We start from the raw sequence: 13,878 nt of genomic DNA, 5'->3' as shown, positions 1-13,878 counted from the left end.
GGAGCGGCTCCTTGTGTTTCACTCTACTGCCAGGTCCTTATCTCAGGTTGATGTGGCAGGGTCAGGTAGAGGTCACAGTTCAACCTTTACAACAATGGGGTATGAATGGGATGCATAAAACCTTGTACACAGAGGGTCAACAAGGCAAATCAACAGAGCACCGAAATCTCTCGCTGCTGTTTATAACCTCCGTTATATAGATCACTCCCCTAACGTTCAAGGCCAAGATGTATGGGACACAATTGCTTCTATTCAGTGTAGTGCTGCCCCAGCTGACATCAGCTAACTTAGCATAAACTTGAGAGAAAGCCTGAGAATTTGCCGGTATGTATTAGTCAATATCACACTGAGTGGTGCATTTGCTCACTTCGGTAATCAAGAAAAGCCGAAGAAATGAATTTAATACAACAAAGAATAAAACATTTTAAAAAGTAAATAGGACATTTTGAAAAATGTATGCAGCATTTGTATCTTCGAGTATAGTCAATTAGCCTCACTGGTGGTCAATTGGAAAGCAATGGTCTATCCTCAGACCAGAAACCCTGCAGTGCGCAATCGAGTACTGTAATCTATTACTACTGCTTTGCCCTACTTTACTTATATAAAGTGACACACCACCAGGTTCAACCTTGTATTAGTCAGTTTAAGATGCATTTCTAGCATATTTCAGTTAGTTGAACTATAGCACAAGATGTGAGTGACTAATACAAACCACAAATGAAGAGAAAGAAAGCAAGTGTGAGAGGAACATAAATCAAGAGAAAGATAGGAGGGAGAGAAAGAAGAGAAGAGTAAGAGAGAAGAGAAAGGGAGAGTGAGAAAGAAAGAAATAAAGAGGGAGGAAGAGGAAGAAATGAATGTGCCTGAATTTAAATGTCCTACCTTCTCCTTTTCCCTGAGTTGCTCAAACATTTCATGGATCTCCTGCTTCCAGTCTTCCTGCAAGGAGTGGAATGAATCTTGAGGCATTTCAAAGAAGCCAGATTCCTCGATGGCCGTGAGCTGATCCAGAATACAGGTGAACGATGGACGAGAGTGAGGGTCAGCATTCCAGCAATCTGAAGCAAAACCACAGGATTTATATTCAATTAATGTAAAAAATATTTCTTCCACTGAGAGCTCTCAGCTCAAGGGATAATCACGGAACTTGTCCCCAGGCCTCTGCTGGAGTCAGTTTCAAATCTGACCTGCCAAAAAATGGCCCAGGGTAACATGCCCTCCAATATACCCTCCTTTCTCATGGAAAATCAATAAAAGTTTTACTCAGCATCTCAACCGGGCACTCGGCACATAACTCACTGTGATATGTCTGCGCACACAGCTCAATAATCTGCTCACACGTGGAGAGTAGCCACTCACACAAGGTTCCAGAGAGAAGCTCATGCCGGGATACAGTTCCACATGTGAGTCAGCACTTTTGGAAAAAGGAGAAGGGAATGGAGTACATTTTTCAAAAAATAACTATTTGGTACAATTTTTATTGCACTTACTTGTAACTTGCTATTAAAATGAGGTATTCAGTACATGTGGGATAAAAATTGCATCAAATGCTTCAATAATCTGCCTTCACGTCTTCATTATTCTTCTCCAATGTACTTGTTCTAACTTTATGTGCATCTCTACAATGTATGAATTCCCTTCTGGAAGAGATGTACTACAAGGGTCAAGAATAGGTTCCCTGGAGGCTTCTATTGGTAAAAATATCAAGTGTGGAACTCAACCAAATGGACCAGAAGGTCCCAGGTTCAATCCTGTTCTGTGCCGAGTTAACCAATCTCAGTCAGGGTAGCGATAAAGGCACGATTGGCCTCAGCATCCTCTTGACTCGGGTAGGAAGGGGAAAAAAAACAACAGCCAGCATTCCTGCTCTGGATTGCTATCGACTGACTCCTGCTTGAAAGGGCTTGTGGTGTTTATACAGGCAAGGGTGCAATGCCACCCAAGGTTAAATAGCCTGCCAATGATCACTGCTTAGGTTCACGCATGAAAAATGGCCACTTGATTAAGGTACAAAAGGACTGTCTGCACCCATGGAACCATACCCTAGCAACAGTACCTTCAAGAGAAGGATCAAACTAAGGGAGGTGAAAAAGCAGCCGAGAAATGTTGCTGAAGCCCAAGTAAAGATTGTGAACATTTTCTGAACAACAATTTTGCGTGAAATTCTACAGGAACTGATGTTGTGCCAAATGGAAGACTGCAGGATTCCTTACATTGCATCACTCTGACCTGATGCAGTCCTCAACCCTTTCAGTGAGGCTTCAACCATCCAGATGGGCAGTTGGTGTCTGTTGCTTCCAAGGGTAGAGCTGGATTCCTGCTCCGCCCACCCAACATTAATCAGAAAATTACCAAACTGCAAGTGCTGAAAATATGAAATAGAAGCATACAATGCTGGAAATAATATAGCAGGCCAAACAGTGTCTGTTAACAGGAAAGATGGGTTAATGTTTCAGGCGTTAAGCCTTCCGTTCAGTTGAATGGTCTACACCCAGAAGGTGTCAGCCGTGATTCAGTGGGAGCACTCTTGCCTCTTCAGCCAGAAAGTCGTGGGTTCTCGTCCCACTCCAGAAACTACAGCACATAATCTAGGCCAGCACTTCAATGAAGGAGTGCAGCACCGTCGGAGGTGCCGTCTTTCAGATGAGATGTTAAACCGAGGGCACGTCTGCCCCCTCAGGTAAACGTAAATGATCCCACAGCACTATTCGATGAAGAGCAGGGGAGTTCTCCCTGGTGTCCTGGCCAATATTTATCCCTCAACCAACACCTAAAACAGATGATCTGGTCATTTATTTCATTGCTTTTTGTGGGACCTTGCTGTGCACAAATTGGCTGCCACATTTCCTACATTACAGCAGTGATTACATGTCAAAAGTACTTCATTGGCTGTAAAGGCGCCGTCCTGCGGTCTCGAAAGGCACCATATAAATGCAAGTCCATTCTTTCCTTCTAACCTGCCTTTTCTCTTTAGAACCGCTGGCAGACTGCTGGTTATTTTCAGCATTTTTTGGAACAAAGATTAGTAAAATGCCAGGTTCAGTGAGATTCTAACATTAGTGGGAAAAAAAGATTGGGGGGGGGGGGGGGGGGGGAGGGGGCCCCGGGTGAAAAGATTTTCACTGTATTCGCCCCCACCCCTCAACTCAGGAGGTATCTCAGCCTATATAAACATCACATGCATACACATACAGGCCATCTCTTCTTAATGAGCCAGCACATTGTAAACTAATGAATGAGCAGGCACGTAGGTGGTCCACAGGCTCAGGTCCCTGTTTCCGTGGTTAATCTTCCATGGCGATCACTGATGAGGCAGGCAGTTCTGGGCTTGCATGGTACATTTTGCTGTCATTTTTTTTTCATACAGTCTCCTTGCAAGGACCAGGTTACAGCTTGAGAGCAAGTAACTGAACGCTTAGAGTTCAGAAGCTTGGGAGACCATCCACTGTATTGCTGCACGTTGTTTTTAAAGCTGTGTGTTGAGGTATTGAGCAGGGCTATAGCTAAAGAGGGTCACGAGCTCGCACCTTTGTAAGGTTTAAATATAAAAAGCTGCACACTCCACATCACCCATTTGATGTCCTAGAGTTTACATTTACCTTTGAATTGGTCGATAGAGAAGGTACATACGAACATACGAATTAAGAGCAAGAGTAGGCCATTCAGCCCCTCGAGCCTGCTCTGCCATTTGATAAGATCGTGGCTGATCTGAGTGCGACCTCAACCCTACTTTCCCGTCTACCTAGGAGTTCCACAGACTCACGACCCTCAGAGAAAAAATTTCTCCTCATCTCCATCTTAAGTGGGAGACCCCTTATTTTTAAACTGTTGTCCCTAGTTCCAGTCTCTCCCACAAGGGGAAACATCCTCTCAGCATCTACCCCTTCTCGTCCTCTCAGGATCTTATATGTTTCAATAAGATCACCTCTCATTCTTCTGAACTCCAGTGTATACAGGCCCAACTTGTCCAACCTTTCCTCACAAGATAACCCCTTAATCCGAGGAATCAGTCGAGTGAACCTTCTCTGAACCACCTCCAAAGCAATTATGTCCTTTCTTAAATAAGGAGACCAAAACTGCACACAGAATTTTTTTATTATTCATTCATTGGATGTAGGCATTGCTGGCAAGGCCAGCATTTATTGCCCATCCCTAATAGCCCTTGAGAAGGTGGTGGTGAGCCGCCTTCTTGAACCGCTGCAGTCAGTGTGGTGAAGGTTCTCCCACAGTACTGTTAGGAAGGGAGTTCCAGGATTTTGACCCAGCGACGATGAAGGAACGGCGATATATTTCCAAGATGGCATGGTGTGTGACTTGGAGGGGAACGCACAGATGGTGTTGTTCCCATGTGCCTGCTGCTCGTCCTTCTAGGTGGTAGAAGTCGCGGGTTTGGGAGGTGTTGTCGAAGAAGCCTTGGCAAGTTGCTGCAGTGCATCCTGTGGACGGTACACACTGCAGCCACAGTCCGCCGGTGGTGAAGGGAGTGAATGTTTAGGGTGGTGGATGGGGTGCCAATCAAGCGGGCTGCTTTGACCTGGATGGTGTCGAGCTTCTTGAGTGTTGTTGGAGCTGCACTCATCCAGGCAAGTGGAGAGTATTCCATCACACTCCTGACATGTGTCTTGTGGATGGTGGAAAGGCTTTGGGAAGTCAGGAGGTGAGTCACTCGCTGCAGAATACCCAGCCTCTGACCTGCTCTTGTGGCCATAGTATTTATATAGCTGGTCTAGTTAAGTTTCTGGTCAACGGTGACCCCCAGGATGTTGATGGTGGGGGATTCGGGATGGTAATGCCACTGAATGTCAAGGGGAGGTGGTTAGACTCTTGTTGGAGATGGTCATTGCCTGGCACTTGTCTGGCGTGAATGTTACTTGCCACTTATCAGCCCAAGCCTGGATGTTGTCCAGGTCTTGCTGCATGCGGGCTCGGACTGTTTCATTATCTGAGGAGTTGCGAATGGGACTGCACATTCCAGATGTGGTCTCACCAATGCCCTGTACAACTGTAGCAAAACATCTCTACTTTTATATTCCATTCCCCTTGCAATAAATGACAACATTCCATTTGCCTTCCTAATCACTTGCATACTAACTTTTTGAGTTTCATGTACTAGGATACCCAGATCACTGTACCTCAGAATTCTATAAACTCTCTCCATTTAAAATAATATACTGCTTTTCTATTCCTCCTGCCAAAGTGGACAAGTTCACATTTTCCCACATTGTACTCCATCTGCCAAATTTTTGCCCACTCACTTAACCTATCTATATCTCTTTGCAGACTCCTTATGTCCGCTTCACAACTTACTTTCCCACCTTTGTATCAGCAGCAAATTTAGCAACCATACATTCGGTCCCTTCATCCAAGTCATTGATATAGATTGTAAAAATAGTTGAGGCCCAAGCACTGATCCCTGTAGCCCTCTACTGATTACATCTTGCCAGCCTGAAAATGGCCCATTTATGCCTACTCTCTGTTTCCTGTTAGCTAACCAATCCTTTATCTGTGCTAATGTTACCCCCTACACCATGAGCTCTTATTTTGTGTGGTAGCCTTTGATGTGGCACCTTGTCAAATGCCTTCTGAAAATCCAAGTCACCACATCCACAGGATCTCTTTTATCCACTTTGCTTGTTACTTCCACAAAGAACTCTAATAAATTCGTCAAACACAATTTCCCTTTCATAAAGCAGTGTTGACTCTGCCTGATTGCATTGAGAGTTTCTAAGTGCCCTGCCATAACCTCCTTAATAATAGATTCTAGCATTTTCCCAATGATAGATGTTAAGCTAACTGGCCTGTAGTTTCCTGCTTTCTGTCTCCCTCCTTTTTTTGAATAGAGGAGTTACATTCACTATTTTCCAATCTGATGGGACCCTTCCAGAATCTAGGGAACTTTGGAAAATTAATACCAATGCATTTACTATCTCTGCAGCCACTTCTTTTAAGGCCCTAGGATGAAGTCCATCAGGACCTGGGGACTTGTCAGCTTTTAGTTCTAATAATTTTTTCAAAACCCTTTCCCTGGTGATTGTAAATGTTTTAAGTTCCTTCCTCTCTCTCACCTCTTGATTCACAATTATTTCTGGCATGATATTTGTATCCTCTACAGTGAAGACAGACACAAAATATCTGTTCAATTCATCCACCATTTCCTTATTCTCCATTATTAATTCTCCAGACTCACTCTCTAGAGGACCAACACTCACTTTACTTACTCTTTTCCTTTTTAAATACTTGTAGAAACTCTTACTATCTGTTTTATATTTCAAGCTAGCTTTCTCTCGTACTCTAATTGCTCCCTCATTATTCTTTGTCATTCTTTGCTGTTTTTTTATATTCTGTCTATTCTTCTGATCTGCCACTAATCTTCGCGGAATTGTATGTTTTTTCTTTCAATTTGAAACTATCTTCAACTTCCTTAGTTAGCCATGGATGGTGCGTCCTTCCCCTAGAGTCTTTCTTTCTCACTGGAATGTATCTTTGCTGAGTGTTATGAAATATCTCATTAAATGTCTGCCATTGCATCTCTACTGACCTATCCCTTAACCTAATTTCCCAGTTCACTTTAGCCAGCTCCGTCTTCATGCCCTCATAATTGCCTTTATTTAGGTTTAAAGCACTAAAGGGAATTAGGATCCTATGTACAATAGAGTATCGCCATCAGGACAGCTTTCAAAATTACTCTTTAAACAGTAAGAAAATAAAACAAGAGGGTTGAAGAAAAAATGTTAAATAAAACAGCATTTCCTTGGCAAAGAAATAGGATAGTAGGAAATGAGAGTTATTTAATCTTGTGTTTTATCTTTACATTTGAAGACGACAGAGGACATTACTGCCCTGGTGAAAATGAACACCTTACCTTCCATGAGTTTGCTGAAAAGCTCTGGGCAAGTGGAGGGAATGGGAAGGGCCAGTTTGTTCATAGCCACACCGTACGCCACTGCCAGCCCGTCAATCCCCCTGAACGGAACCTCTCCAGTCAGCAGTTCCCATAGTAACACACCATAGCTGCGAAAGAGAAGGTTCTTGGTTAGTGAGAAACACTACTTGATTGCATAAAAACCCCGTAACATTTAAAGCAAAGGTCTAGGATTAGGGGCTGGATTCTAAACTGACATTTCTCTAATATGACCACAGGTCAAGCTGGAAAGTAAACTGTTTCAGCACAAAACTGTTAACAAGTTGCGGTTTTCGATAGAGCGACGGGGTTCTTGTGTCAGAGATTTGAGGTCTGAGGAAAATCTGGATAATTTCGGGTTCTACCATTTTAAAAGGGAATTTTACAGGAGTATACAAGACAGCGAATAATATAAGAAAGCTAAATTCTGAGCACTATCAACAGTAGGGCAAGGGGACACAGGTTCAAACTGGTGAAAGTCAAACTGAGGACCAGTGTAAGGAAGTCCTTCGCACAAAGAGCGATCAAGATATGAGACGGGCCCTGGGCAATGTAGCTTTTTCTGGATGGAAGAGCCGAGTAGGGCTGAACCATCGTCCTCATGCATGTTTATCTTGCGAGACGGCATCCCACCTTATAAAAGAATCACAATATCGGTACTTATACTTCTGGAAACATTTCCAGCTGAACAGCTTTACCGTTGTAAAGTATCCAATCCAGAACTTCCCATCTGTAGATCTTAGTGAGCTTTGTGTGTGTCTGGACAACCCACTGTTAGAATTAACATGGTACATGACTCAAACATGCACAATGCTGGGAAAAGGGTGCGGGGGTGGGGGGGGGGAAAAGAGAGAGACTGGGTTCATAAATTATCACAAAACAGGGTCATGTTATATAGCACAACCTCTTGTCTTTTTGTGCCAGAGGTCTGAGAATGAGTTTTTGGTCTTTCTGCCCGCTGGACCAAGTATGGAATGAGGCAAACACGACTTCTTGGGAGCTGACGTGCCTCACGTACTACTCACTTTTTGATTGCACCCCCATGGTTACTACTTCTCCTGCCCTCTGATTTCCATACCCTGAGTGAACCCACTTCAGCCTCTCCTGGATTGTGCAAGTACCTCGCGGTATGGTTCGCTGTCAAAGTGAGAGGAGATGTGATATTTAGCATGGGGTGGGGTGGGGGGAGAAAGAGGGGGATAAAATGAAAATAGAAGGCTCGAGTTGAAAAGCATCCACATCCCTCCCCTTAGAATAAAAACTACATTTTAGTGAATATTTCCACGGCCACTTCCATGCACAGCCTCAGTTTCCAAGAACAGCACACACTACAAAAAGCTGTGACAAACACTTCTAATATGATTGGTCCAAACGATTGCAATGACATCATTGCTCGCTCGATGTAGCGATGCTCAATATTTCAAAGCGTTGTGCTACACATATGGATATCAACCTTTGTGTTTGTTCCTCCTCCCCACCCCACTCTGTATGGTCTCCAATACCTTTAGCCAGTTGAGGTTGCAGAGAAACTGCCTGCTCTCTTTCAATGCCATTCTGTAACCAGCAGGGCAGCCTGCATGCCTCAATCTCGGGAAGCAGGCTGCATCAATTGCCACGACCTGAATTTCCCTGCCCCTAAAAGGAAGCCTCCACTCGCTAACCCTTGTGCTCAAAATGGCTGAGGTCATGGATTGAGGTGAGCAGACTTGAACCTGCACCTGTCCCCTTCACATCACATCCCCCCACAGTTTAAAATGGTCCCGTTTGAACACAATTGAACAATTTCAGGTGGGAATTCGCTTAGCAAGTCGCCACTGAGTGACTGGAAAAATATCTGGAAATTCAGTGACTGGCTACATTGTATTAACAAGGGCTTGTAATGTCTATCATTTCTGCTCTCTTAACAGAATGTAACAAGCCCTCCCCTACCCCCCACCATCAGACAAACCTGAATCAAGAGATTCACAACTGCTCTATACATATTTCTCATTCCATTTGATCAGCCAAAGAAATCAGCAGACCCTTTCCTCCCAACCTTTTTTTTTTTGAGTGTAGGAGATAACGTCTACAAAGGGTAGAGAAGAAAATTATGAGCATCCGGCAAGGCTCGGGTTCATACCTCCAGACATCGCTGCCTTTGGAGAACATGGAGGATCGGATGACTTCTGGTGCCATCCAGGCGTAGGTCCCCGCAGCACTCATTTTGGTCGTCTTGTGCCACTCCCGCGCCAGGCCAAAGTCTGTGATTTTCAGAGTCTTATTACTTAGGCCATCGTTCTCCACTTTCTCGTGTATTAAAACTAAGAAGGGAATAAAGTGGAGTGAGAATTTATAATCTGTACAAAACCATCCCCCTTTGGACATCTCTTCAAAAACTGGGAGATACTTGGGTATCTTCAATCTGCAGGAGAGAAAGTGTCAAAGAACCACATGGCTCGAGATATTTAGCTAATTCAAATACAAACATTCTGTACGATTTATTCTGTCCGAGTGATTGGCATCTTTCTCAATCTAACAGTCATTTAAACGTACAATGCTCTGGTTGGATTGATCAGTCTGCTCTTTGGATCATATGACAGTAACCCTTTCTCCACTACAACAAACAAAAAACAGTTCTACTGGTTCAAATGAATGTTCAAGATCCCATGACACGATATGAAGAGCTGGGAAATTCTCCTGATGTCCTGGCCAACATTCCTCACTCATACACCACCACCAAAGAAGAGATTAACTGGTCATTCATTTCATTGCTGTTTGTGGGATCTTGCTGCATGCAAAACTGTGACCATGTTTGCCAGCATAACAACAGTTACTGCACTTCAATATAATTAATTGAAGGTGAAGCACTTGTGCGATTCGATAAAGTGCTGTAGAAATGAAAGTCTGTCTTTCTTCAGAAACTACTCCATGTGATACTGCACCATAGAGGGCAGGTTCAATCTCTAACCTGTGTCGAGTTCGCTAATCTCAAACAGCACGGTGGTAGGGTTGCTACAAATGGCCTCAGTCCCCCAAGGCAGAGTTCCTACTTCAGATCACTATCCTGGCTGGATAGCAAACATGTGGGGAGAACAGGATCGAGCTCGACTGTGATGTTCCCACAATTGGATAAACTGGCAATATTTAATGTCCAGACTAATTAATAGAATAGACATTTGGAAGGCAGAAACTGGCTGCGAAATCACACCCTATAATGAACCAATGCCTTCAGAAAAAACTGGAGGGGAAAATATATCAAGAGCTACTCCCAGTGTGAGATGATTCATTCTAATGCAAGACAATACTGGCTAATTGGTGATCAAATAAAACTCAGAATTTGAAGCATAGGTTGTGAAGATGCACACAGATGCATTAAGATTCCAAACTTTACAGACTCACTGTTTTGTGTTCATCTTTCACCTCATTACCAATGAATTTTTACACCAATTAGTGAGCGAACTCGGGAATTAAATACTTTTCCTTCCAACATCAAGCATTCCGAGGTCAGTGTGATCCAGCTAACTCTGCCGTAATCCCAATCTGTTACGGGGGGACCTGCTTAAAATGAATCACCAAATCCTGCTGCTCCATGCAGTTACTGAGAAGGGAGGGGGCACCTCACCAGAGCGAGTCATCAAACTCTGCATTCAGCCCCTCTACACCTCCATCCCCCACCAGGACGGCCTGAGGACCCTCCTTGAACAGCGCCCCAACCAATATTCGTCCACCATTACCATCCTCTGCCTGGCTGAACTTGTTCTCACATTCAACAATTTTTCCTTTAACTCCACTCATTTCTGCCAAAAAAAGGGTGTTGCTTTGGGAACCCACAAGGGACCTAGCTATATCTGGCTTTTTGTAGGACGTGTTGAGCATACTTTGTTCCAATCCTATTCAGTTTCATTCTCTGACCTCTTCTTCCAGTTGGTGCTGCTTCCGGTTCTCACCCTGAGCTGGAGAATGTCATGAATTTTGCTTCTAACTTCCGCCCCTCCCTTAACTTCAAGTGGTCCATCTCTGACTCTTCCGTACTCTTCCTCAATTTCTCTATCTTCATCTCTGGGGATAGACCGTACAAGCCCACCGACTCCCACAAATACCTCGCTTATACTTCTTCCCGTCTTGCTTCCTGTAAGGACTCCATTCCCTTCTCCCAGTTTCCCTCACATCCGCTCTGATGATGCCACCTTCCACACCAGAGCTTCTGAAATGTCCTCCTTTTTCCTCAGCTGTAGATTCCTTTCCACCATAGTAGACAGGGCCCTCAACTGTGTCTGTCCTATTTCCCACACTTCTGCCTTTACCTCTTCTCCTCCCTCCCAGAGTTAAGATAGGGATCCCCCTTGTCCTCAAACTCCACCCCACCAACCTCCACATACAATGGATTATTCTTTGCCATCTTCAAGTTGATCCCGTCACCAAACAAATCTTCCCTTCCCTTTCAGCAATTTGAGACTGTTCCGTCCAATGATACCCTGATCCACACCTACATCACTGCTAGCACCTGCTCTCCTTCCCGTGGTACTTTCCCATGCAAGCTCATGAAATGTAATGCCTGCCCTTTCACCTCCTCCCATACTACCGTCCAGAACCTCAAATACTCCTTCCAGGTGAAACAGTGATTTACTTGTACTTCTTCCAACCTAATATAACGTATTCACTGCTCACGATGCGGTCTCCTCTATATTGGAGATAACAAATGCAGATTGGGTCACTGCTTTGCTGAACACCTCCGTTCAGTCCGCGAGTGTGACCCTGAACATCCGGTCACTTGCCACTTTAATTCGCTGTCCCACTCCGGCCTCTCTGTCCTCAGCCTCTTACACTGTTCCAATGAAGCTCGAGGAGCAGCACCTCATCTTTCCATCAGGCACTTTACAGTCCTCTGGCCTTAACATTGACTTCAGATCTTAACCACAGCCTCCATATTCTCTCAGACAGCAGGTGTTAGTAATGTATGATGGTTGCAACAGCGTTGCGGGAATGGGGGAGGTTGTGGGATGGTGCTTGTGATGAGGATCACCAGCACACCTGGTGTCCACCCGCCTTTTTCTTCCACCACAGTCCCGGCTCACATGAGCCTTCTCCACTTTGCCAGATTTTCCATGCTGCCCTCCCCCTCTGCTAGTCTGCTGTAACCATTTACACATCCTCTGGGTCTTGGACACATCTTTTGATTTCTCTTACTATTGCCTCCATTATCACTCACCATTAAATTATCATTTAGTAATCTCCTGTCCTCCACCTAATCATGGATCATTTTGTTTTCTCTCCGTCCCCTTTTCCCTGGCTGTGTTGCTCCTTTTAAGTTGTTTGTCTGTAACATCTTCTGGTTCTAACGATGGGTCATCGACCTAAAACATTAACCCATGTCCCTCGCTCCAGCCTGCCAGCTGGCCTGCTGAGTGTTTCCCGCATTTTCTGTTTGTACATCAAACTCTGCTCCTCCATGCAGTTACTGGGGAGGGGGAGGAGGAGGAGGAGGAGATTTAAGAACAGGAATCAAAGCTCTGTCTGAAACCTAGAGTCAAGGCAAGGTTGTACACATCTAGTCAAAACCAGGAGTTACACAGCACAATGTAAAGGCAAAGAGAGAACTAGGGGTCATTGCGTGCAGCCGAGGAACGCACCATTAACTCGCACACACTAATTATGGGAGCAGATCAAAAGTACACTTACCCACAGTGGAAGGCAGACTGCAAGATACATCCATTGACCATGAAAAAAAGGTGGAATTACACGGAAGAAATAATCAAATCACAGATATTGCCACCTGAATCCTGTTACTAACCTTGCCCTTAATATTACCAGAATTTGGCAAGTCTACCTAGTTGCCAGGGTTAAACAATCCTTCAACATGAGGGTCATGGGCAACTTCACATCAGCCTTGATGAACTTCACTTGTACTTATCTCCTCCTCTCCTCCCACCCAGAACATTCAATAGACAGCAATAAATAGAATCAAACGACTTTTTAAAATATTTAAAGTGTGGTGCCCAGAATTGGCCCCTTAAAAACTGAAAGTGGGGATATTGTCATTGACAATGGGGAAATGGCTGACATGTTGAACGATTACTTTGCGTCAGTATTTACAGTAGAAAGAGAGGATAGCATGCCGGAAATCCCAAGAAAACTAATACTGAATCGGGGACAGGGACTCAGTAAAATTAACGTAAGTAAAACAACAGTAATGAAGAAAATAATAGCACTAAAGAGTGACAAATCCCCAGGACCAGATGGTTTCCATCCCAGGGTTTTAAAGGAAGTAGGTGAGCAGATTGTAGATGCCATAACTATAATCTATCAAAGTTCTCGAGGTTCAGGAACCGTCCCTCTAGATTGGAAAATTGCACATGTCACTCCGCTTTTTAAGAAAGGAGAGAGAGAGGGAAACCGGGGAATTATAGACCAGTTAGCCTAACATCTGTTGTGGGGAAAATGCTGGAGTCTTTAATTAAAGATAGGGTGACTGAACACCTCGAGAATTTTCAGTTAATCAGAGAGCCAGCATGGATTTGTGAAAGGTAGGTCGTGCCTGACAAACCTGATTGAATTTTTTGAAGAGCTGACTAAAGTAGTGGACAGGGGAATGTCAATGGATGTTATTTATATGGACTTCCAGAAGGCATTTGATAAAGTCCCACATAAGAGACTGTTAGCTAAGATAGAAGCCCATGGAATCGAGGGAAAAGTACGGACTTGGTTAGGAAGTTGGCTGAGCGAAAGGAGACAGAGAGTAGGGCTAATGGGTAGGTACTCACATTGGCAGGATGTGACTAGTGGAGCCCCGCAGGAATCTGTCTTGGGGCCTCAATTATTCACAATATTTATTAATGACTTCAATGAAGGCATAGAAAGTCTCATATCTAAGTTTGTCGATGACACAAAGATTGGTGGCATTGTAAGCAGTGTGGATGGAAACATAAAATTACAAAGGGATATTGATAGATTAGGTGAATGGGCAAAACTGTGGCAAATGGAATTCAATGTAGGCAAAT

The 13,878-nt window shown here is 44.1% G+C and overlaps 1 protein-coding gene across 1 annotated transcript in view; it reads right to left on the bottom strand.

Annotated features, from left to right (window-relative positions):
• LOC137326103 (mitogen-activated protein kinase kinase kinase 9-like) overlaps positions 1-9,137 on the bottom strand; it is a 53,162-nt gene extending 44,025 nt beyond the window's left edge. The window contains exons 1-3 of the mRNA XM_067990978.1: positions 9,021-9,137; positions 6,863-7,011; positions 883-1,058 (exon numbers count right to left, since the gene is read on the bottom strand). Of these exons, the coding sequence (XP_067847079.1) occupies positions 883-1,058; positions 6,863-7,011; positions 9,021-9,103 (408 nt within the window). The 5' untranslated portion in view covers positions 9,104-9,137. The remainder of the gene's footprint in view (positions 1-882; positions 1,059-6,862; positions 7,012-9,020) is intronic.
• Positions 9,138-13,878: the final 4,741 nt, after the last annotated feature.

The sequence above is a fragment of the Heptranchias perlo genome, chromosome 10 (genome assembly GCF_035084215.1).
Source record: "Heptranchias perlo isolate sHepPer1 chromosome 10, sHepPer1.hap1, whole genome shotgun sequence".
NCBI classification, from domain to species: domain Eukaryota; kingdom Metazoa; phylum Chordata; class Chondrichthyes; order Hexanchiformes; family Hexanchidae; genus Heptranchias; species Heptranchias perlo.
The sequence above is the reverse complement of the archived record's forward strand: the minus strand, read 5'-3'. Positions and strand labels throughout refer to the sequence as shown.